Source organism: Asterias rubens, chromosome 1 (assembly GCF_902459465.1).
Source record: "Asterias rubens chromosome 1, eAstRub1.3, whole genome shotgun sequence".
Taxonomy (NCBI): domain Eukaryota; kingdom Metazoa; phylum Echinodermata; class Asteroidea; order Forcipulatida; family Asteriidae; genus Asterias; species Asterias rubens.
This window is the reverse complement of record NC_047062.1, coordinates 27,040,241-27,066,664: the sequence shown is the minus strand read 5'-3', so window position 1 is coordinate 27,066,664 and position 26,424 is coordinate 27,040,241. Positions and strand designations below refer to the sequence as shown.

Here is a 26,424-nt window from a genome sequence, read left to right as displayed (position 1 = left end):
ATTGGATTGGGGTAAGTTGCATACCATCGTGTACCTTATGATCTTTATTAGTACGAAAAATACAATTTTAAGACTATGACGTCATCACATGTTAATTTATGCTAATTAGAAGCTTTAATGAGGTTTTCTTTGCAGCACTATATCTCAAGAAGTGTACGGCCGATTTCAAAGTTCTTTTCAGTATTATTAGACTCATTAGGCATAGGAGAATTGCCTCGGGTAACCGTGACCCCGATTTGACCTCTACTTCCGGGTCAACCGGAAGTGGGACCATATCTGAAGAGTTACACAACCGATTTAATTTTTTTCTTTAGTTATAGATTCCTAAGGCATTAAATTTTTTGGGGGAAAATCCGTGACCCCATTTTGACCTCTTCTTTTGGGTCAACCGGAAGTGGGACCATTTCTCAAGAACTACACAACCGATTCTTCAGTTATAGACTACTTAGGCATTAAATATTAACTTTGAAAACTAAGACCCCCATGTTGACCTTTATTTCCGGGTCAACCGGAAGTTGGACCTCATCTCAAAAACAACCCAACCGATTTTCAGACTTTTTTCAGTTATGGGCTCCTTTGGCATTGGACAATCGCATCGGGTAGGTATGACCCCATGTTGACCTTTATTTCCGGGTCAAACGGAAGTGGGACCTTATTTCAAGAACTGCACAACCAATGTTCAAGTCCTTTTCACTTATAGACCCTTTGAGCTCTAAAGATTGAACTTGGATTACCTTGACCCCAAATTGACCTTTACTTCCGGTCAACCAGAAGTGGGACCATATCTCAAGAACCATGCAACCGATCTTCAGTTTCTTTTCAAATATAGACCCCTAGAACATTGAAAATTAAAAACGGAACAGCTCTGTGTTTGTTCACAAACACTTGATGTCTAGTAATTATTATTACTATTAGAATCCTTTTTGTTTTGCCCTTGGTCCCCATAAGGTACCGAATAAATCATGAGCACTTGTTTATAAAACAACACTAATGTATACGCAAGGTTGGGCACACACGTGGGTAATTATCTGCACACGTTGGTCCTGGAAAGGAAAAAACGCCACACGATGGGGTCAACCCAGGGGAGCTAAACGAACGCACCCATTATGGAAAGCTTACGTCACAGCACGTTTGTCCAATGAAATCATTTGGCCTGTTAGACCACCAGTGCCCGTCATGCGGTTAAAGACAGGGACCAGTCTAATTTCCTCTTTGTTAACTAGGCCACCGTGTGAATGTCCTCTGTACACCGTGTCGACTGATTTAATTTTCCTCCTTTCATTCTAGGATGATCGCACCTATCAGTGTTTTCTCATTAGAACACTAAGTACCATGCATCAATAGACAAAATCAAAATGTAACGATGGACACACTCATGCAAGTGTTTTGGTCTCAACTAAGGAGTGCGTTTTGGCGGTCGTAACCAATAACTGTTTCGGTTGAATTGACCATTGGATAATCACTTGCCAACGACTGAAAGAGTTATCGGTTTCAGTTGCAAAAACGCGCCTCAGTTGAGTGTCCAATTTTAAGGGGGAAGGTATTTGGTAACCACCCTTAAAATGAATACCGGTCAAATTTACTTGGGGTGGACGCCTAGCCTACATTAAAAGCATGTTTAAACCATTTTGCATCGTTTCACTTCGAAGTATATTGTACTGCATTATTTGTATTTGTATCAAACCATTTCAGATGAATTTAAAGTGTCAAAAGATGTCTGTAAAAAGACTTTACTTGCACCAGTGAGCATCTACGACCTAATATTTCCCCGGGGCCCTAAAACGGGCCCGGACCCCATGCCGTAAAGACAGCTTGACGCTCATCATCACAAGAAAGCCAAACGTCTCACAAAAATGACCCGCAACGAGTTTTAGATGTGAAAGAGAACGTTCCAATCTCATCATGTCAATGAAGTTGTTATAAAAAAAAACTTACCACAGAGACGATCCTCTACGAATCCCGTGAAGCACGAACTCGTTTGGCCATGCATTTTAACAGCTGAAGACATGCTGTAGGGGTGCGTAGAGGCTCTGACACAAGGTGTGGTTGTTAACAACACGCTAATGTATACACCACATCGATGGACATCAGACAACCCGATTAGTTCTGTTCAACATGTCTGAAATTCCAGACATGGGGAAAACATAAGAGATTGTTTCACCCAAAGATTCATACCCAGCGGGTTAAGGGAAGCTTAGCTCATGTTATATCCTTTTAAGTGCATTAGGGTGTTCGTGAGCCAAACATCAATAGCCCAGGTTGAGTGTACAGATTTAAACACATAAGGGAAAGATGGAAGGTACGAACTACCAAGACGGATTGAAGTGTCCGAGAGCCTAAATTAAAGACACTGGACACTATTGGTATAATTGTCAAAGACCAGTCTTCTCACTTGGTGTATCTCAAAATTATGCATAAAATAAAGCTGTGAAAGTTTGAGCTCAACTGGTCGTCGAAGTTGCGAGATAATAATGAAAGAAAAAAACACCCTTGTCACACGAAGTTTTGTGCGTTTAGATGCTTGATTTCGAGACCTCAAGTTCTAAATCTGAGGTCTCGAAATCAAATTCGTGGAGAATTATTCTTTTTCCAAAACTACGTCACTTCAGAGGGAGCTGTTTCTAACAATGTTTTATACCACCAACCCGTCTCCCCGTTACTCGTAGGTTTTATGCTAACCATTATTTTGAGTAATTACCAATAGTGTCCACTGGCTTTAAAGGCAGTGCTCTATAGTAGAGCAGAAGTGTGGCTAATTTATTACGAACTTGATTACTACTCTATCAAACATAATGATCCAAACTATGTGTAACTCTTTGGTCAAGGCGGCCTCTACCCTAGCCCTATATAGGACTCTTCCTCTAGTACACAGTACAATACGAAAGTGTAAGGCCGCCAGGGCTACCGCTACCCATGCTTTGAATAATAAATACTTATGAAATCAGATTGATGTGTCATTGTTATTATTATGTCGTCCGATAGAGTAAAAGTATTTTTCATGCGTATACGCAAAGCGAAGGAGCATAAAATGACGGGTTTTATTTTGTTTCTTGCAAATTTCCCCGCATGTTTCCATCCCCAAGGCAAACACTAATTGACAATAATGTGTAGATGGGGGACCCTGTAGTTGTGTCGGTTTCTATAACTAGTTTTGGTGGTTTTTGTGGGTTGTTTCAGTGCATAGAGATGGGTTCCCGCTTTATCATCTTCAATATCATCTGATGCTGTGGGTTTTTCGTTCTTGAGAATTTTCCGTGTGTTTTCACGGTTACCACATGGTTACCAACAGGCAAAACACACATACACCGCAAGAAACAGAAGAAACATGCCCGCGGCCATCCGACTTCTACTCTACATTTTATGGGAAGTAGAGTCGGGCAGCGCGCAGTAGTCGCGCAACCAGCAGAGAGCACCCGCTGCAACTCGACTATCTCACTGCGTGGGACTATAAACGACTTGTCCACAAGTCTACGATTAGCGCAGAATTTGGCGATAAACAGAGCTATGAAGTTGTGCCCTGTGGTCTTGAAAGAATTTTGTACACAGAACGTGTAGGGAACCATGGGGAATGGGTTATCACTTGCGGGCGCCTTTTCCCGCCGCCGATAGCTACAATCCCGGCCATATCTCGTTGGGCTCCCCCTGCCCCCTTTCAATGTTGGTTCCATTTGCCGACCGTCTTCCGAATTACAATCAACATTGAGCGGGGGCGGGGGGTGCAAATATCTTGAATATGAATGTGAATGGGAAGTGCACAGGGAACTGTTGTATCAGGAAAGGGTGGCCCAAGCATCGTGGCCGGGATTGTAGCTTCATTCGACGGCAGGGTTTCAAGACAAGTGCGAACGTCATACATCTTGTGGAGGATTCACTCGTCATATTTCCGGATACTGAAATGGAATATAAGTATGTTTAAACCTTATTATATAACACCCAAGCAGATCCTTGCCATTTGATTGGAGGATTGTCCGTCACGTGATAGCAAATAAAAGTACCATTGCACGCTGAGTCACTCGCCGTGCTTTTTCGTTCCATCCGAAAAGTACCATTGCACGCTGGCACGCTGCCAGCGTGCAATGGTACTTTTCGGATGGAACGAAAAAGCTGAGTAAAAACATCACTGCGTGCGCGTGTCTTTGGTAACGCAGCAGGTGTTACTGCAAGAAAGCATAGTAAAATTACTAGCATTCGGCTTCTACAGTTGAAATTGTTTGTTTTGGAAGTTGTTTCTTTCAATCAAAATGACAAAGTTCTACTTGGATGTTATATAAAACAAATAATGAATGTTTTTCATTCGTGCAATGGTGCGAATATGTTCATTCGTTGAAAGCTGGAATGTTCCATTCAACTCGGCTCCGCCTCGTTGAATAGAACATTCCATCTTTCAACTCATGAACATATTCGCACCATTGCACTCATAAACATTCATTATGTGTATATTATATAACACCCAAGCAGATCCTTGCCATTTGATTGGAGGATTGTCCGTCACGTGATAGCAAATAAAAGTACCATTGCACGCTGAGTCACTCGCCGTGCTTTTTCGTTCCATCCGAAAAGTACCATTGCACGCTGGCACGCTGCCAGCGTGCAATGGTACTTTTCGGATGGAACGAAAAAGCTGAGTAAAAACATCACTGCGTGCGCGTGTCTTTGGTAACGCAGCAGGTGTTACTGCAAGAAGGCATAGTAAAATTACTAGCATTCGGCTTCTACAGTTGAAATCGTTTGTTTTGAAAGTTGTTTCTTTCAATCAAAATGACAAAGTTCTACTTGGATGTTATATAAAACAAATAATGAATGTTTTTCATTCGTGCAATGGTTCGAATATGTTAATTCGTTGAAAGCTGGAATGTTCCATTCAACTCGGCTCCGCCTCGTTGAATAGTATACACATAATGAATGTTTATGAGTGCAATGGTGCGAATATGTTCATGAGTTGAAAGATGGAATGTTCTATGTTCTAATGCTAGTAATTTTACTATGCCTTCTTGCAGTAACACCTGGTGCGTTACCAAAGACACGCGCACGCAGTGATGTTTTTACTCGGCTTTTTCGTTCCATCCGAAAAGTACCATTGCACGCTGGCAGCGTGCCAGCGTGCAATGGTACTTTTCGGATGGAACGAAAAAGCACGGCGAGTGACTCAGCGTGCAATGGTACTTTTATTTGCTATCACGTGACGGACAATCCTCCAATCAAATGGCAAGGATCTGCTTGGGTGTTATATAAAACATTCCATCTTTCAACTCATGAACATATTCGCACCATTGCACTCATAAACATTCATTATGTGTATAATATTCACTTATATGGTATACATGTACGTGCTTACTGTGGTGTTGTAGATCTATAGGGATATGTGAATGTCAGTGAAGACGTTCGATTTCAATCGTTGGTTTCAATTTGTAAATTAGCACGACATATTTATACGTATACATCATGTATCCGCGACATGACGACTTAAGTATAGTGACATTTTTAATGATGGTGATTTTACAGGCAATCTAAACCTGGCATGCTCGGCGCGGTGTCCCTCTTGCTATATAAATACTAAGGACCAATTGTGAGGTGTTTCATAGGGACCCCAATGGAAATAAGCCAAAGATAAAAATTGGCTTTATTGGGTTATCCTTGTATTGTATATTTTTGTGTCCTATTTTTATTGTGTTCGAAATTAATTTATCTTATTTCATCGTCTGTTTCCGATTGCTGTCTATGTATTTTTGACATGTTTTTATCCAAATAAATTCAAATCAAATCAAATCAAATCAAGCTCTGTCAATGATAGTAAACCTGGCATGCTCTGCGCGGTGTCTTTGTGCTGTGTGTACTTTATTAAGCACCAAGTTGGGTATTTCATAGAAGCCCAACGGAAATAAGCCAAAGATATTGGCTTACTATTGGGTTATCCTTGTTTATTTTTGTGTCCTATTTTTATTGTGTTCAAAATTAATTTATCTTATTTCATCGTCTGTTTCCAATTGCTGTGTATGTATTTTTGACATGTTTTTATCCAAATAAATTAAAATCAAATCAAATCAAGTCAATGATAGTAAACCTGGCATGCTCTGCGCGGTCTCCCTCTGTGCTGTGTGTACTTTATTAAGCCCCAAGTTGGGTATTTCATAGGAGCCCAAGATATTGGCTTAGGATTATCCTTGGATATTTTTGTGTTCGTCGCGGTTTGCGATCGTCATAATTTAGGATACTGAAATGAAACTTAAGTGTATTCTTATATACTTATGAACTTGTGGTAAACATATTTACCATGGTGTTGTAGAAAGGGATGTCAATGAAAATTATTGCTGGATGTCGGTGAAGACATTTGGTTCCAAACGTTGGTTCAATTTGTAAATATAACACGACTATCTCATTTTTAATGAAAGTAATTTTATATAGGCAACTTACTAATAGCCTGGCATGCTCTGCGCGGTGTCTCTCTCTGAGCCGTGTGTATGTTAAGGACCAAGATGGGTAGTCAGAGACATCCCAATGGTTTATTCGGTTATCCTAGGATATTTTTTTACGTGTTCTTAGTTAATTTATTTTATTCCATCGTCTTTTCTCCTATTGTGTATGTATTGTTAACATTCAAATAAATTCAAAGTGTTGTTCGTGGCGGGGTATGACATTAATATTGTGAGAGTTTTTAAGGAACTGTAATCAGTGGATAATGAATTTGTTCTACCACGGTCATTGGTGCAAACATTGGTACTTGTATGTCTACATGTGATATTTGCTTTGGCCCACTTGGTTACACCCAGCTCATAAATATTAAGTACTGTCTACTTTGCATACAGCTCATGTCAAAGGTCACACCATGACCTGCATTCCCAGGTATAGTTAATAAAACGTTTTTCCAGTATGGCAGCTCCTTTGCACAGTGTGTGGATTATTGTCTACCATCCCACGCGAAATATACTACAACTGGCGACGAGGATGTTTTTTAAACCTTATGGTTATTAATAAGGAGTGTTTGTCTTGTTATTCATTGGTGCAAGATTATGCTAAGGAGAACTCTTGAGAGTAAATTCTGCCAAAATTCTACGATGGTATGTACATATACACATTGACTTTCCGTTGTTGTTTGCCAACTCGTGTAGCGTACTTATTATACTGTCGTGTTATGTGACTGACCTTCCGATGAACTATGGCGTCTGTGAATGCACTCATCGGTAGGATCGACCCTTTTGACCGTTCCGAGGAGGACTGGCATACATATGTAGAGCGCTTAGATCAGTATTTTGAGGCCAATAACATCAAGGACAAAAAGGTTCCTGCTTTTATTAGTTTAATTGGGCCCAAAACTTATGGACTGTTGAAGAATCTTCTCGCTCCGGAAAAACCAAGCACCAAGTCATACAAAGAATTGGTTGACATTTTGGGGAAGCACCTTGCCCCCAAACCACTTGTCATTGCAGAGAGATTTCGCTTCCACAAGCGTGATCAGCGGGAAGGCGAGTCTGTCACTGCATACCTTGCAGAATTGAGGCGGTTGACCGAATATTGTGAATTTGGAGACTATCTTAACGATGCACTTCGTGATCGTCTTGTGTGTGGTCTACGAGCCGGAAACATCACTAAACGTCTGCTTGCAGAGGCAAAGCTCACACTCAAGAAAGCCATTGACATTGCTACAGCTATGGAAGCTGCAGCAAAGGACGCAGTTGAATTTCAACAGCAATTTAAACCAGAGTCAACCGTTCATAAATTTGCGTCAAAGAAACCAACGTCTTCCACTGCATGTTTTCGCTGTGGAAGGGCGGGACATTCCCCGAATCAGTGTCGTTTCAAGGATGCAACATGCCATGAATGCAACAAAAAGGGACATATCCGACCAGCGTGTCGATCAAAATCTGACCAACAACCCAGTCGTGGCACTCCAAAGCAAGGGAAGGGGAAACAAAAGTCAAAACCTATGAAGTCAGTGGAAATGACAGAAAATTATGAGGATGCTTCGTCAATGTTTGTCGGGCGACTGGCCATTAACAAGTTGGACCAGAACAAAGATAGTACCATTTGGGTGACACTATCCATTAATGGTACACCCTTGCGCATGGAACTTGACACTGGATCAGCAGTATCAATCATCTCAAAGGGAGATTATCTGCACAAATTCTCCAAGTTGGAACTGCACCCAACCCGCATGAAACTTCAGACATACACTGGTGAGAAAATAACACCAGTTGGTTTGTTGCATGTGAGTACTGCCTACCAAGGACAACAATTCTGTGGAGAGCTATACGTTGTCGACCGTGGAGGACCAGCGCTATTAGGACGCGACTGGCTCACACACGTTAAGTTGGACTGGCCAAATATTTTGTCACTGTCTGTGGAAAATCATACTGACACTACAGCTAAGCTGACAGCTTTACTTGAGGAGTATGATGAGCTCTTCAAAGAAGAAATTGGAGAACTTAAAGGTATCAAAGGTAACCTCATACTTAAAGAGAATGCTCAACCAGTTTTCCTGAAGGCTAGACAAGTGCCGTATGCACTTAGGCCTAAAATTGAAGCAGAACTTGTTAAGCTTCAACGTGAGAACATAATTACACCAGTGGAGACTAGTGAATGGGCAACACCCATTGTGCCCGTCGCAAAGAAAAGTGGCGGAGTACGCATCTGTGGAGACTTTAAAGTGACTCTAAACGCTAATCTACGGACTGAACAATATCCCTTGCCAAAGATTGAGGATATTTTCGCGACACTTGCTGGAGGTCAGCGATTCAGTAAGCTTGATTTGAGACAGGCTTATCTTCATATGGTAATGAATGAGGAGTCAAGTAATTTACTCACCTTGAACACTCACAAGGGACTGTACAAAATGAACCGCCTAGCGTTTGGTGTGTCGTCGGCCCCTGCAATGTGGCAACGCTCAATGGAACAAATTTTGCAGGGCATTCCAGGGGTACAGTGCATCCTGGATGATATGATAATCACTGGCCGCAATGACACAGAGCACTTACACAATTTGGAAAGAGTGCTCAAGGTCCTGCGTGATCGCGGACTGCGACTTAATAAGTCGAAATGCGAGTTCTTTAAGAAGAAGGTGATCTACTGTGGGCATGCAATTGATGCCCAGGGATTACACAAGACCCAGGAAAAGATACAAGCGGTCAACAATGCTCCACCTCCTACGAATGTTAGTCAGGTTCGCTCGTTCCTCGGACTCATTAACTATTATCATCGTTTTTTGCCTGACTTGGCAACAGTGTTACATCCACTTAACCAGTTGCTAGAGAAGAATCGCAAGTGGGCGTGGACCCCTGGTTGTGATAAGGCATTCAAAGTTGCTAAGACATTGATTACATCTGATGAAGTGCTAACACACTACAATCCAGCCTTGCCAGTAAAGTTAGCTTGTGATGCTTCGCCTTATGGATTGGGCGCTGTCATGTCGCATGTAATGCCCAATAACACCGAGCGACCAATTGCGTACGCTTCTCGCACGCTTTCCTCTGCTGAGCGTAATTACTCTCAAATTGACAAGGAAGCTTTGGCACTAGTTTGGGGTGTCAAAAAGTTTAATAACTATCTACAGGGACGGAAGTTTACATTGGTTACGGATCATCAACCACTCACTTCCATCTTTCATCCTGCTAAGAGTGTTCCCACGACAACAGCATCACGTATGGTGCGATACGCTCTTTTTCTTGCTAGTCACGACTACGAAATAGAATACAAGAACACCACTAAGCACTGTAATGCGGATGGACTTTCGCGACTGCCAGTACCTGAGGTTCGGACTGAAGACATTGACCCGGATGATCTTCTCCACATGTCTCAGCTGGAGAAAATGCCAGTCACTAGTGCTCAAGTACGCAAAGAAACGGCTCGCGATATTGTGCTCTCCCAAGCTTGTGAATTCACCATGAAAGGATGGCCGAACACATATGACGCTGAACTTAAACCCTTTAACGTACGCAGGAATGAACTTTCACTGCACGATGGATGTCTTATGTGGGGATTACGTGTGATAATTCCACTAAAACTACGTGAGACCATTCTCGCTGAGTTGCATCAGGGTCACTTGGGAGTTGTCAAAATGAAAAATCTCGCTCGTGGATATGTGTGGTGGCCCGGACTCGATAACGACATTGAACTACTTGCGAAAGGTTGTGCTGGATGCCAAAAAGTACAGCACAATCCCAAGTCAGCACCACTCCACACATGGGAGTGGCCCACAACACCATGGCAGCGTATTCATATTGACTATGCCGGCCCATTTTTTGGCCAAATGTTTCTTGTAGTTGTGGACGCCCACTCCAAGTGGCCTGAGGTTGTGAGTACGAAATCTGCAGACTCTACGCGCACAATTGAAATTCTACGCAGCATTTTTGCACGGAATGGAGTGCCAGAGCAGTTAGTCAGCGATAACGGCCCACAGTTTACATCGGACGAGTTTCAAACATTTCTGAAGCGTAACGGGATAAAGCATATTACATCTGCCCCGTACCACCCTTCTACGAATGGGCTCGCTGAACGATTCGTTCAAACCTTCAAACAAGCGCTGAAATCAATGAGTGGGGAGAAGGGTTCCACAGCAGCCAAATTGGCTAACTTTCTGTTTGCATACAGGAGTGCCCCACACAGCACGACCGGACAATCTCCAGCAATGTTGTTCTTGGGGAGAAACCTTCGTTCACGATTGGATATTCTAAAGCCTAATGTCCGTCGCCATGTCAACAACAAGCAAATGGATCAGACTGCGTCACACACATCTGCCAATATAACGCGTGAGTTTCACATTGGTCAAACTGTTTCTGTTCGCGACTACAGAGGCAATCAAAAATGGATACCTGGTGTGGTACATGCTCGCACTGGACCTGTGTCCTATGAAGTTTGTGTCGGTCCAAACATGATCTGGCGCCGCCATATTGACCAACTTCTCGACTCGCACATTGGGAAACCCCCTAATCTCAATGTACCTGTACCCTATGATGTCATACCACAGATCGTACCATCGGAAATGGACAATCCTACACCAACACCAGTTGAACCAGACCTTACTGAACCTAGTGAAACGTCATCACCTACTAAACCTTCCATGTCAGGTAGTCCACATGTTGTTGAACGTCGCTACCCCGCACGCGAACATAAACCTCCTGATAAACTCAATTTATAACTGACTGCACATAAAAACCAAACAAAAGAAGACGATTTTGTTTAAAGTCAAAGTTAAGGTGTTTTATTCAACAAACAAAAATGTTGCCATGGATTACTTTGATATTTAATGGACTTTACTCATTTCTGGATGTTCACTCAAACAAGTTGTTTGGAACTGTTGTTTACCTACATTTAATGGATCACTGTTTATTATTTGTTTTACCGGACTTGTTGAACATTGAAAGCAACTTCATATTTAGTGGGGAGGAATTGTGATATATTTGCTTTGGCCCACTTGGTTACACCCAGCTCATAAATATTAAGTACTGTCTACTTTGCATACAGCTCATGTCAAAGGTCACACCATGACCTGCATTCCCAGGTATAGTTAATAAAACGTTTTTCCAGTATGGCAGCTCCTTTGCACAGTGTGTGGATTATTGTCTACCATCCCACGCGAAATATACTACACTACAAGTGAAGTTAAAGACGCTGTTAATATTTATAAATTTATAACTGTTTTTTTGAGTCAATTTGTAAACAAAAATCGCCTTTGAAAAGCACTACATCAGAGGCAATTTGTATGTACATAAAAAAGGTTGAACGGCTATAAGCGCAGAATTTGGCGATAAGCAAAATAGGGTATGCTTGCAGCGCCTTTTCCCGCCGGCGATATGCTACGGCTGCGTCCGATGTCGGGGCTCGAGTGTGACATCTTGTTGAGGTTTCAATCGTCATAATTCCGGGTACTGAAATGAAACTAATTATATTTTTATAAACCTTAACATTCACTTATTGTGTATGCGCTTACTATGGTGTTGTAGAAAGGGATGCGAGTGTCGGTGAAGACGTTCGGTTCCAATCGCCGTTTTCAATTTGTAAATATAACACGACTATAGGGCCTACTGACATTTTAATGATAATAATTTTATAGGCAACTTGATAGTAGCCTGGCATGCTCTGCGCGGTGTCCTTCTGTGTTGTGTGTAATTTAAGCACCAAGTTGGGTGTTTCATAGGGACCAAACAGAAATAAGCCACAGATATTGGCTTTATTGGGTTATCCTTGTATATTTTTGTGTCCTATTTTTATTGTGTTTCTAAACTGATTTATCTTATTTCATCGTCTTTTCTCCTATTGTTGTGTTTGTATTTTGAAATGTTTTTTATCAGAATAAATTCAAATCAAACCAAATCAAAGTGTTGTTCTCAGCAAGGTATGTAATTGTAGTATATACACTAATTGTACAAAGACTGTGGTGTCGATAATTGTTATAATTGATTAGTCTGGTCCGTGTCATTTCTTTTTCTTTCTGTTTTTGGTTGCTTTTGTTTTTTGTCCTTGTTGTCAAAGTCCTTGTCTGTCTGTTGAAATCACATTCACTTCTGTAGTTATTCTCTTCAAATTCTATACATTGCATCCGTCCTTCGGTTTTATGTTCATCAATAATTGTTTTCTAGTGTATGCTTAAATTGTTATTGTCGACGTGAAAAATAAATGTTCATTAATTGATTGATTGATATTGTGGGATGTTTTTAAGGAACTGTTATCAGTGGATAATAAATTTGTTCTACCACGGTCATTGGTGCAAACATGTTCTTGTTGGTCTACATATCTTATTTAATAAATAAAAGTCGCTGTTAATATTTATAAGCGTAAATTGGTTTACATGAGTTTCTTCATAAAGAGACTCCCTTGTTTGAGTCAGTTTGCTAAATGTCAGTGAAGACATTTGGTTCCAATCGTCTGTTTCAATTTGTAAATGTAAAACGACTATAGGCCCTGTTTATATTTTTAATGATAGTAATTTTATAGACAACTTGATAGTAGCCTGCTGCTCTGCGCGGTGTACCTCTGTGCTGTGTGTACTTTAAGGACCACATTAGGTATTTCATTGGGACCCCAATGGAAATAAGCTTTATTGGGTCACCTTGGATATTTTTATAACCTTGGGATGTCAAGAGATGTTCGTACTGAATACCTAGTCAGTAGGAAATGCCAGTCTTTTATTGGCTCAATATTCATGTAAATGTTAACGTTTTGATAAAATGGCTTTATAAACCAACCCTCTGCATTGATGAAATTGTAAACTGTACACGGGGCAGTGTACTGTAGTATGCACAGACACACATTGTGCGTGGCGGTGTATGGCGTGGCCATCTGCGGGACACACTCACACCGCACAAACCAGCGCACTGACCAATCGACGTGCCTACGATTGGCGTAAATTGGTGTTTTTTGTTGTTTGAATAAGATTATCTTCAAAAATATTAAGATGTGTATTATATATTTAAAAACAAACAGGGTTGTCAGCAAAACCTTTGTTTCTTTTTAAAAGCTCAATATAAAGTAAGGGGGGGGCCAAATTGACACTTTTCAAATGTGGTGGGGGGGGCAACGGCCCCCTGATGTCACCGCCGTTCATCCTTCGCACTTATTGTTAGACCTATTTTTTTTTTTACAATGAGAAAAAGACGTGATTACCATTGGCGCTACAGCCTGCTATAGGCGAAGAGGTAACGGCGCGCGGGGTTCCCTGCATGAGGCATGCTCCGGCTCCCGCCGGGTAGTGTATCTAAAACACAAATGTCCCATTATGGGGCTAGGACCTGATTATCCTCAATGAGCATTCCTTCAACACTATTTTTGCACAGTCTGGCTCTGTAGTGTTGTTATTGTTCGATGTATAAGGGAATTGAGGGGGAACCAGACGCGTAAAAGGTCCCATTATGGAACTAGGACACATTTCTCCTCGTTTAGCATACCTTCTACACTATTTTCTGCTCAGTCTGGCTCCTGTATTTTTTATTGCCTTTTTGTATTTATAAGGGTATGCTGGGGGAGCCAGACAAACGGTTAGCTTCAGTACACGCAACCAATGGGAAAACAAATTCCGCTGAAGATTTGCATGCCTGGTTTTCGCTTAATCAAAATTGTCGATAGTATTGAACAAATTGTGATATATCAACATTTTCTATATTTCGATATGATTTAAAATTTTACATCCGCGGTATCTATCTCAAAAAAATGTTGTGTATTAAGTGTTAACGATATATCGACGGACGTTATCTAGCTGAACAGTAAAAAATGTAAATGTTTACGCAGATGGTGGTCAGTTAACTTTGTAACCTTGTTTACGCAGATGGTGGTCAGTTAACTTTGCAACCTTGTTTACGCAGATGGTGGTCAGTTAACTTTGTAACCTTGTTTACGCAGATGGTGGTCAGTTAACTTTGTAACCTTGTTTACGCAGATGGTGGTCAGTTAACTTTGTAACCTTGTTTACGCAGATGGTGGTCAGTTAACTTTGTAACCTTGTTTACGCAGATGGTGGTCAGTTAACTTTGTAACCTTGTTTACGCAGATGGTGGTCAGTTAACTTTGTAACCTTGTTTACGCAGATGGTGGTCAGTTAACTTTGTAACCTTGTTTACGCAGATGGTGGTCAGTTAACTTTGTAACCTTGTTTACGCAGATGGTGGTCAGTTAACTTTGTAACCTTGTTTACGCAGATGGTGGTCAGTTAACTTTGTAACCTTGTTTACGCAGATGGTGGTCAGTTAACTTTGTAACCTTGTTTACGCAGATGGTGGTCAGTTAACTTTGTAACCTTGTTTACGCAGATCGTGGTCAGTTAACTTTGTAACCTTGTTTACGCAGATGGTGGTCAGTTAACTTTGTAACCTTGTTTACGCAGATGGTGGTCAGTTAACTTTGTAACCTTGTTTACGCAGATGGTGGTCAGTTAACTTTGCAACCTTGTAACTGTCACTCTTCAATAGTCTCTACTGCTCAGTTTTTGTGGGTTGGTTCTGACAGAGTGAAATAAAATTTTGAACTCGCATTTCAGACAAATTTTAACATTGTTAATATCCATGTATTTTTAAATTGTCTTCGCTTTGCATTTTTTCTATCCACTGTTTTATCTTTTAAATAAACATTTTATTTGGTTCTAATACAGTATATTTATGTCATCAGTAAATTGAACAATAAAAAACACATTGTGCCAATCTCTTTTATATATGACCCTGGGTTATTTCTTCATTTTTATACAACTGCTTAATTATTTGCTTACTGATTTGTTGGTATTCCTGTAATCTTGTGAATGTAACACCTTATAACATTAAGAATAAATTACTTTTAATTTGATTTATTTGTTGAGTCCTACGTGGTGATGACGTTGTTAGAGAACTGTTTCTTCCTCGCAGTCATCTGTTTTCTGATCATCAACTAACTTTCTATGGATCGCAGTCATCTGTTTTCATAGCATCAACTAACTTTCTATGGATCGTTCTCCTCTCCAACCACGACACTTTGGGAATGCCGAAGTCACCCACCTCATCTATTAATGGCCATGGACGTATGAACTTAGACCACTGATAACCATTTTCTTAGTGGTGTCAACCATTAGGCCCCTCGTATATGGAGCGCTCTACGCGGCCAAGGGTATCGATCGGTTCAGGTTGCCTGGTTACTAACTGTATTCTTTTTGTTGTCAATCAGGACGAGGCTCTTTGATGTATGGAGCACTCTGCGCGGCAAAACGAATTGGTCGGTTCTAGTTAGGCGGGCATTTAATATCTTATACACTGTTACCTATGTTATCATATATGTAATGTTAACAAAACTTTGTTTCCTAAACAGGTTGCCTGGATCCAAAGCTCCGTCGTCTTCCCTGGTTACTAACTGTTTTCTTTTTGTTGTCAATCAGGACGAGGCTCTTTGATGTATGGAGCGCTCTGCGCGGCAAAGCAAATTGGTCGGTTCTAGTTAGGTGGGCATTAAGTATCTTATACACTGTTACCTATCTTATCATATATGTAATGTTAACAAAACTTTATGTCCTTAACAGGTTGCCTGGATCCAAAGCTCCCTCGTCTTCCCTGGTTACTAACTGTATTCTTTTTGTTGTCAATCAGGACGAGGCTCTTTGATGTATGGAGCGCTCTGCGCGGCAAAGCGAATTGGTCGGTTCTAATTAGGCGGGCATTTAATATCTTATACACTGTTACCTATGTTATCATATATGTAATGTTAACAAAACTTTGTTTCCTAAACAGGTTGCCTGGATCCAAAGCTCCGTCGTCTTCCTTGGTTACTAACTGTTTTCTTTTTGTTGTCAATCAGGACGAGGCTCTTTGATGTATGGAGCGCTCTTTGCAGTTAAGCGAATTGGTCGGTTCTAGTTAGGCGGGCATTACATATCTTATACACTGTTACCTATGTTATCATTTATGTAATGTTAACAAAACTTTATTTCCAAAACAGGTTGTTCCAACTCGATCCTTTAAGAGAACCTACTCTGCGGTAGTAGACGTAGACTGGCACTCTACCTAACAAGTTTCTATGATACTTGCGAATATTGGAATATATTGAAGGAATACAAACTCTTTATGAGGCGGTGACGTTAATAGCGAATTGGAAGTAGGTAGACTGGCACTCTACCTAACAAGTTTTTATGATACTTGCGAATATGGGAATATATTGAAGGAATACAAACTCTTTATGAGGCAGTGACATTAATAGCGAGAAGTCCATTCGATCCAATAAGAAAACCTATGGTGCGGTAGTAGACGTAGGCTGGCACTCTACCTAACAAATTCCTATGATACTTGCGAATATGGGAATATATTGAAGGGATACAAACTCTTTATGGTGCAGTTACCTTAATAGCGAGAAGTCCACTCGATCCACTAAGAGAACCTACTCTGCGGTAGTAGGTAGACTGGCACTCTACCCAACAAATTCCTATGATAGTTGCGAATATGGGAGTATATTGAAGGAATAAGAACTCACTCCGGTGCAGTGAGCTCAATAGTGAGAAGTCCGATCGATCCACTAAGAGAACCTACTCTGCGGTAGTAGGTAGACTGGCACTCTACCTAACAAATTCCTATGATACTTGCGAATATGGGAATATATTGAAGGAATAAGATCTCACTCCAGGGAAGTGACGTTCTGAGCGAGAAGTCCGATCGATCCAATAAGAGAACCTACTCTGCGGTAGTAGGTAGACTGGCACTCTACGTAACAATTTCCTATGATACTTGCGAATATGGGATTGTATTGAAGGAATAAGAACTCACTCCGGTGCAGTGACGTTCTGAGCGAGAAGTCCGATCGATCCAATAAGAGAACCTACTCTGCGGTAGTAGGTAGACTGGCACTCTACGTAACAATTTCCTATGATACTTGCGAATATGGGATTGTAGTGAAGGAATAAGAACTCACTCCAGGGAAGTGACGTTCTGAGCAAGAAGTCCGATCGATCCAATAAGAGAACCTACGGTGGGGAAGTAGGTAGACTGGCACTCTACCTAACAAGTTTCTATGATACTTGCGAATATGGGAATATATTGAAGGAATAAGAACTCACTCCAGGGAAGTGACGTTCTGAGCGAGAAGTCCGATCGATCCAATAAGAGAACCTACTCTGCGGTAGTAGGTAGACTGGCACTCTACGTAACAATTTCCTATGATACTTGCGAATATGGGATTGTATTTAAGGAATAAGAACTCACTCCGGTGCAGTGACCTGAATAGCGAGAAGTCCACTCGATCTACTAAGAGAACCTACTCTGCGGTAGTAGGTAGACTGGCACTCTACGTAACAATTTCCTATGATACTTGCGAATATGGGATTGTATTTAAGGAATAAGAACTCACTCCGGTGCAGTGACGTTCTGAGCGAGAAGTCCGATCGATCCAATAAGAGAACCTACGGTGCGGAAGTAGGTAGACTGGCACTCTACCTAACAAGTTTCTATGATACTTGCGAATATGGGAATATATTGAAGGAATAAGAACTCACTCCGGTGCAGTGACGTTCTGAGCGAGAAGTCCGATTGATCCAATAAGAGAACCTACTCTGCGGTAGTAGGTAGACTCACTAGACTGGCACTCTACGAAACAAATTCCTACGATACATGCGAATATGGGAATATATTGAAGGAATAAGATCTCACTCTGGTGCAGTGACCTAAATAGCGAGAAGTCCTCTCAATCCACTAAGAGAACCTACTCTGCGGTAGTAGGTAGACTGGCACTCCACGTAACAATTTCCTATGATATTTGCGAATATGGGATTGTATTGAAGGAATAAGAACTCACTCCAGGGAAGTGACGTTCTGAGCAAGAAGTCCGATCGATCCAATAAGAGAACCTACTCTGCGGAAGTAGGTAGACTGGCACTCTACCTAACAAGTTTCTATGATACTTGCGAATATGGGAATATATTGAAGGAATAAGAACTCACTCCGGTGCAGTGACGTTCTGAGCGAGAAGTCCGATCGATCCAATAAGAAAACATACGGTGCGGAAGTAGGTAGACTGGCACTCTACCTAACAAGTTTCTTTGATACTTGCGAATATGGGAATATATTGAAGGAATAAGATCTCACTCTGGTGCAGTGACCTTAATAGCGAGAAGTCTACTCGATCCACTAAGAGAACATTCTCTGCGGTAGTAGGTAGACTGGCACTCCACGTAACAATTTCCTATGATATTTGCGAATATGGGATTGTATTGAAGGAATAAGAACTCACTCCAGGGAAGTGATGTTCTGAGCGAGAAGTCCACTCGATCCACTAAGAGAACCTACTCTGCGGTAGCAGGTAGACTGGCACTCTACGTTACAATTTCCTATGATACTTGTGAATATGGGATTGTAGTGAAGGAATAAGAACTCACTACAGGGAAGTGACGTTCTGAGCAAGAAGTCCAATCGATCCAATAAGAGAACCTACGGTGGGGAAGTAGGTAGACTGGCACTCTACCTAACAAGTTTCTATGATACTTGCGAATATGGGAATATATTGAAGGAATAAGAACACACTCCGGTGCAGTGACGTTCTGAGCGAGAAGTCCGATCGATCCAATAAGAGAACCTATGGTGCGGAAGTAGGTAGACTGGCACTCTACCTAACAAGTTTCTATGATACTTGCGAATATGGGAATATATTGAAGGAATAAGAACTCACTCTGGTGCAGTGACGTTCTGAGCGAGAAGTCCGATCGATCCAATAAGAAAACCTACGGTGCGGAAGTAGGTAGACTGGCACTCTACCTAACAAGTTTCTATGATACTTGCGAATATGGGAATATATTGAAGGAATAAGATCTCACTCTGGTGCAGTGACCTTAATAGCGAGAAGTCTACTCGATCCACTAAGAGAACCTTCTCTGCGGTAGTAGGTAGACTGGCACTCCACGTAACAATTTCCTATGATATTTGCGAATATGGGATTGTATTGAAGGAATAAGAACTCACTCCAGGGAAGTGATGTTCTGAGCGAGAAGTCCGATCGATCCAATAAGAGAACCTACGGTGCGGAAGTAGGTAGACTGGCACTCTACCTAACAAGTTTCTATGATACTTGCGAATATGGGAATATATTGAAGGAATAAGAACTCACTCCAGGGAAGTGACGTTCTGAGCGAGAAGTCCGATCGATCCAATAAGAGAACCTACGGTGCGGAAGTAGGTAGACTGGCACTCTACCTAACAAGTTTCTATAATACTTGCGAATATGGGAATATATTGAAGGAATAAGATCTCACTCTGGTGCAGTGACCTAAATAGCAAGAAGTCCATTGATCCAATAAGAGAACCTACGGTGCGGAAGTAGGTAGACTGGCACTCTACCTAACAAGTTTCTATGATACTTGCGAATATGGGATTGTATTGAAGGAATAAGAACTCACTCCGGTGCAGTGACGTTCTGAGCGAGAAGTCCGATCGATCCAATAAGAGAACCTATACTACGGTGCGGAAGTAGGTAGACTGGCACTCTACCTAACAAGTTTCTATGATACTTGCGAATAAGGGAATATATTGAAGGAATAAGAACTCACTCCGGTGCAGTGACCTTAATAGCGAGAAGTCCATTCGATCCACCAAGAGAACCTACAGTGGGTAGTAGGTAGACTGGCAATCTCTTGTTTATTTATTTTTTTTAAGAATCTTGTTTGTTTTTTCAATGACATGTTTTTACCAGTTTTTGCCTTTTTTTTTATTTCCCTTAACAACAATTTTTTGTGTGTTTGTGTACAGATGGTGCCGGTTAATTGTTCATTCCACTTAACTCTGTAAAGTTAAGAACGAGAAGTCCACTCGATCCACTAAGAGAACCTACTCTGCGGTAGTAGGTAGACTGGCACTCTACCTAACAAAACCCTATGATACTTGCGATATGGGAATATATTGAATAAGAACTCACTCGGAGGCAGTGATGTTAATAGCTAGAAGTCCACTGGATCCATTAGAGAACCTACTCTGCGGTAGTAGGTAGACTGGCACTCTACCTAACAAAACCCTATGATGCGAGGGCTTGAGAATATGGGATTATAATAAAAAATAATTAAAACTCACTCCGAGTTAGCGACGTTAATAGCGAGAAGTCCCCTCGATCCACCAAGAGAACCTACAGTGGTTAGTAGGTAGACTGGCGTTCTCTTGCTGCTTTTTTTTTTTAAGAAACTTTTTTCAATTACTTGTTTTAACAGTTTTTACCTATGTTTTATGTTTTAATTTTTGTGTTTGTGTGTAGATTGTGCCGGTTTATTGATCATTCCCCTTTTCTTAACCCTGTGTAACTAAATAAAGTTAAATGTTGTCGTGTTTTTGACTGTCTTTTAATCAGATTTGTTGCCCGACTCAAGGAGTTACCGGTACAATGGCAAACAGTTCTCAAAGAACCAATTTTTACTAGAGTCGGCTAGTCAAACTTTTGATACCAAAAGTAAACATTTTTTTACCATGGCATGTTCAGTCATATTTGATACCACATTAATTTTCTGTGAATGATGCAAAACACGTTTACTTTTATCGTGGGGGTCAAAGGGCTAGGAATGGCCAGGAATGTATGAAGTATTGAACCACTTCTCACCCATGAAACATTCTATAAATGGCCAGCGTCTCAAATAGCCTCTCCTAGTCAAACTCCTACTGCCCGGCTTCCCGTGCCGATCCCTGTTTAGAACAGTGGGCAGAGGTGTGTTTTAAGTTAGGCAAATGACAGTACGTGCCAAGAAAAAACATTGACCAAATCAGCAGTTTGTCGCTAACGAGAGGGTTTTTAATGAGAATTATTGTTTCTTTGTTACTTTCAGGTCACATTTCAAGGTTCAACATATCCAGTTACTAGGAAGGAAGAAGACAACGGGAAAAGGATTCTGTTTTAACATTCCTGCTATTTTGCTGCTCATAGAGAAAATAGAGGTGAGACAACATTCTCATTTAACTTCAAAATGTTACTGATCTTATGAAAAGCGCTTGTAACCGTTTATAAAATGCATAGTGTTGAAAGTAGAATATAACTAAGCAAATTTTATACTCCACAAAATAATTGACCATGTTAGTTTGCGAGGTAAAAGAAAAACTACACAATTTTGGGGCATATTCTTGTGGCTCATTGTATTCTACTTCTAAAACATCTTTCTTAACATATGCATATTATACAAAAATTAAAATAAAACTATTTTTAAACACCAACTTGTCCAATCCCAGGCAACGTGTCCCTTTAAAGTAAATTTGAAACACTTCATTCTTATGGTCAATTGATAGCAACAAGAATGTGATAATAACCTATATATTGTTTGCCGCGATTCACTTTTATGCCATCATCATTGTAACCTAAAACGACGCTACAGGCAAGGCTTTATGCTTATGTGGCTGTGTATGGTCAATGAAAAAATGGACCAGGGCTTACTTCCCTCACAAAATACTCTATAACAAACTTATAAGAAACTTATAGGAATCTTATAAGAACCTGTATTGAGCAGTCTTATAAGAATCTTATTAGAGTCTATTGAGCAGTCTTATAAGAATCTTATGTGATTCTTACTAGTATTTAATATGTAAATTAGTGAGATCGTAAAAGAAATACACCAGGATCTTTTGAGAAACTTGCGTATGTTTTTTTTCTTCTTCAGAATCTCGTAAGAAGTGTATAACAATCTTATGAGAATACGATTTTTAAATGAAAAGTTCATCTACTGTGAGGTCCAATCGTTGTGACATTGAGGCAGGGTCATGCTCAGTAAGACAATTATCAGACTTAATAGTATGCATGAGCTAGATAAGCATAAAGCAAACCAAATCAAATCATAAGTCACGTTGCTGTGACTGGTGCCCTACTTATACTGCATTATTTTTTCCCAGCAAAGATGTTTGTCTAAGAAAGCAGTATTTTCTGCTTATTAATGGCTTACATATTCGACCCATGTTCTCATCTGTAAGGCCAACTAAAAAATAATGTGTCCTCCATCCCCCAGTATCCACAGTGGTTAGCTAAGTTACTTTCAGGTCACATTTCAAGGTTCATCATCACCGAGTTACTAGGAAGGAAGAAGACAAGAAAAGGATTCTGTTTTTATATTCCTGCTTTTTATCTGCTCATAGAGAAAATAGAGGTGAGACTACATTCTCATTTAAACTTCAAAATATAACTGATCTTGTGAAAAGGGCTTGTAACCGTTTATAAAATGCATATGGTTGAAAGTAGAATATAACTATGCACATTATGCCCCGCGACTAACGGGACTAGTAAGCTTGTGGGGTCAAATTTTGTACTCCACAAAATGGTTGAACATGTAATTTTGCAAAGTTAAAGGAAACCACACGATTTGGAGGCATATTCTTGTGGCTCATAATATTCTACATATAAAATATCTTTCTTACCATTTGCGTTTCATTAAAAAAAAATAACTTTTTATGCACCAAGTTGCCTTACCCAAGCAGCGTGTCCCTTTAAAGTAAACTTGAAACACTTTTTTTTGATGGTCAATTGATAGCAACAGTTGAGTGTGATATTAAAGGCAGTGGACACTATTGGTAATTGTCAAAGACTAGCCTTCACAGTTGGTGCATCTCAACATATGCATAAAATAACTAACCTGTGAAAATTTGAGCTCAATCGGTCATCAAACTTGTGAGATAATAACAAAAGAAAAAAACACCCTTGTCACACAAAGTTGTGTGCGTTTAGATGGTTGATTTCGACACCTCAAGTTCTAAATCTGAGGTCTCAAAATCAAATTCGTGGAAAATTACTTCTTTCTCGAAATCTATGGCACTTCAGAGGGAGCCGTTTCTCACAATGTTTTATTCCATCAACCTCTCCCCATTACTCGTCACCAAGAAAGGTTTTATGCTAATAATTATTTTGAGTAATTACCAGTAGTGTCCACTGCTCTAACCTATATCTGTTAGCCTTGTTCAACGTTTAAGCCTTGGTTTCATCATTGTTACCCAAAATGACACTACAGGCAAGGCTATGCTTTGTGTGGCTGTGATTGGTCAATGAAATACTCTTATAAGATACTTTTAAGAAACCTACATATAAGAATCTTATTAACATCTTATAAGAACCTGCATTGAGCAGTCTTATAAGAATCTTATCAGAGTCTTATAAAATTCTTATAAGTATTTTATTTGTAAATTAGTAAGATCTATCTTAAAAGAATTACACCAGGAACTTGTAAGAAACCTTAAATAATTTTAAAGATTTTCAGAATGTCTTTTTAAGAATCTTTTAAGAAGTGTGTACGAATCTTATGAGAATAAGATTTTTAGATGAAAAGTGTACTTCATTTACTGTGAGGCAAGGTCATGCTCAAAATATCAGACCTCCCTAAAGCGAACCAAATCAAATCTTAAAACAGATTAATGACCAAACAAATTTTCAACATCGAGTTAAAAATGCTGAACAAGGATGAAGCATCAATTTTATTTTCAAAAGGTCCAGCCATTTTTTTAATTAAACTTACAGGGTTTGAAGATAATGATGATAGAAAGCTTCTCATAAAATATAACTCGCTGAAGTGCTGTAATTTTTTAAAAATTGGTAAAACAAGTCACAAAATTTTCTTCTCAGAAATTATGTTAGCATGTAAAAACCCATTAACCAATTTTGATATTATACCATAAACATAGCATAACTGGTTAATACTATTTAACATGCTAAAATGGGACAAAAATTATTTGTTTTACTCATTTCTCATAAAACTGCAGCACCTCAGTCAGTAAAAATTTCAAGGGAAGCTTTCTACTGTCATTGTATTCAAACTGTGTACGTTTATAAATAAACCTTCAACAACAAATTCACAGCAATTGAAGACAGGTGATGGTTAACATTGTACCGAACTCCTGAACAATGCATTTCATATTCTAAGACCACTTTTAGCATTAGGGTTTTGTTCAGCAAGCCACTGAAACATGCAGTTGAAAGATACCAAAGGTGTCACTGTACACATCTTGGTATGAGTAAAATAGAACATTGTTGACACATGATCACTCCAAGTTAAGGATTATGTTTGTAAACATACATAATTTTGTGAATTTTAAACATAAAGACTTTTTGTTTTAAATAACATTTGGGTGGAACTTCTGATGTGTGATCCTCAGAATCCTTACAAATTGAGAAATTGGGAGTTGCCAGTCAGAAGCCATGCACCCCTTTCCCTTGTTTGATATTGAAAACAAATAGTCCCTTTCCAATAAGGTGATCCCTTTGTTGCCGCTTCCAATGTGGGTTGGGTCCAAGGCTAAAAGGCAGTTTTTGGTTGTATGGCTTCTACATGACTGGCACCCCAAAACAAGGATATCCGGAAGTCGTTGGTTCAAATTCCGCTCTAGTATTACGTTATCCTTGTTCAACTCCCAACCATTTAAAATTTAACCCATTCAGTATCACATACAACATTGTAAAATATTGATTGTTCATTCATAAATACCTCAGACAGTTTCGCTATTCCTATTGGTGGAGAGCGCGTCACGTGGGAATGTATAAACCTTTGTTTATGACCGGTAAAAAGTGTTAATTCATGGGCGTGACAAGCGACCTTGCACCTGTTCTTATAAGACAGTTTCTTCATTCCTATTGGTCGAGAGCAACGGCTAAAACAGTTGTGCCAGTAGCTTACACCAGGGCGGCGGAGGGCTCTTCCATTTCATAGCTGGAGGGGTGTTGTGTTGAAAGAAATCATTTAACAATTATAATTTTTGCATTTATTTTACTTTTTGACCAAAAAGTGATGATGTTTTTGACCGAAAAGGTATTTATGAATGGGAATCAAAGTTATTGAATCAGTTTTCATTTCAACTAGTGGTTAAAACCCGCCGAGTCAGGTTCTTTATAATTTACCTTGACTTCGTCTCGGTAAAATTATCAAGAACCAGGCCTCGTTGGGATTAAACCACTAGTTGAAAACCTCTTCACCACACATTGATTCCCTTATTAAAAACATTATTGAATATTTCTAATGGTGGTGTATGATCTGCTGCATAAATGGCTGTCTCTGACATTGAATATACACAATTTATGGAATATTTAGTGGAACAAGTTTACTTATTTGTTCAAAATCAATCATCAAAGCCTGAATACTGTACTTGTGAACTGACCATTTCTGGTAAACTTTAATTATCTTTTGAGTTTTTGGAAAAGATAAAACATTTTCTCAGAATCTTTTGTGGCCACATGTTGTTCCTTCAAATATATTTATTAATGGTTATGTTTTTGTTCAATTTGTTTACAGGTGCACTTTGACAAGGATCAATTTGAACCTCGACCAAAGGACTGAAAGTTTAGGCTGACTGCTGTTTCAACCATCTTCCCTCACTGCAAAGTATCCAAACTAAACTGATAAAGAAGTCGCCCCGATACAGATTGCACATGCCCATCATGACATGCATAACGGAAGAAGGTAGCAAAACAACATCAGCCTATAGCATTCCTACTATGTAGAGCACTACAATGCTCTTCCACTGGAAGTTGTAAATTAAAGGCACTATGGACATTATTGGTAACTACTCAAATAGTTGCTATCATAAAAACTTACTTACTTGGTAACGAGCAATGCAGAGCCGTGGATAACGTAAAACATTTTGAGAATCAGCTCCCTGTAAAGTAACATTTCTCACTTCAGGTCTGATGAAGCTTTTTATTTGGCATCTGAAACCACACAAGTTTGTGCAGTAGAATATTTTTTCTTTCATTATTCTCTTGCAAATAAAATGACAAATTGAGTCAAAATTTCACAGATTTGTTATTTTATTCATATATTATTATGCACCAGGTGAGAATAGACCTTTATCATGGTGCAGCCATCTTGAAATTCTCCCATTGATTTTAATGTTACCGAACCAAGGCTGGAAGAACAAAATAGTCTGGTTCCTATTTGCAAAATGATGATTAGCGTTCAATATTATTATTTGATACGAGGAACAAGACCAAGATAAAGATAGAGGCATCATGATAAAGGTCTAGGCCTACTGGTCTTTAAACAAAACACAATTGTTTGCCCATAAACATGTT

General features: G+C 39.8%; 1 protein-coding gene across 1 annotated transcript; it reads left to right on the top strand.

Annotated features, from left to right (window-relative positions):
• Nucleotides 1–3,723: 3,723 nt before the first annotated feature.
• Nucleotides 3,724–25,716, top strand: LOC117293405. The gene is made up of 4 exons (XM_033775727.1): nt 3,724–3,906; nt 21,221–21,329; nt 22,385–22,522; nt 25,646–25,716. Exons 1-4 carry the CDS (start codon nt 3,734–3,736, stop codon nt 25,688–25,690), a joined length of 465 nt encoding a protein of 154 aa, XP_033631618.1. The 5' UTR covers nt 3,724–3,733; the 3' UTR covers nt 25,691–25,716.
• Nucleotides 25,717–26,424: the final 708 nt, after the last annotated feature.

What these genes read in the sequence shown, in the direction of transcription:
- LOC117293405 (XM_033775727.1), top strand. Translation starts at nt 3,734, where the DNA reads ATGAATGTGAATGGGAAGTGCACAGGGAACTGTTGTATCAGGAAAGGG. An exon ending in GATACTGAAATGGAATATAA is followed by an intron (nt 3,907 to 21,220) that starts GTATGTTTAAAC and finishes TGTTACTTTCAG; the next exon opens with GTCACATTTCAAGGTTCAAC. An exon ending in TGCTCATAGAGAAAATAGAG is followed by an intron (nt 21,330 to 22,384) that starts GTGAGACAACAT and finishes TCCATCCCCCAG; the next exon opens with TATCCACAGTGGTTAGCTAA.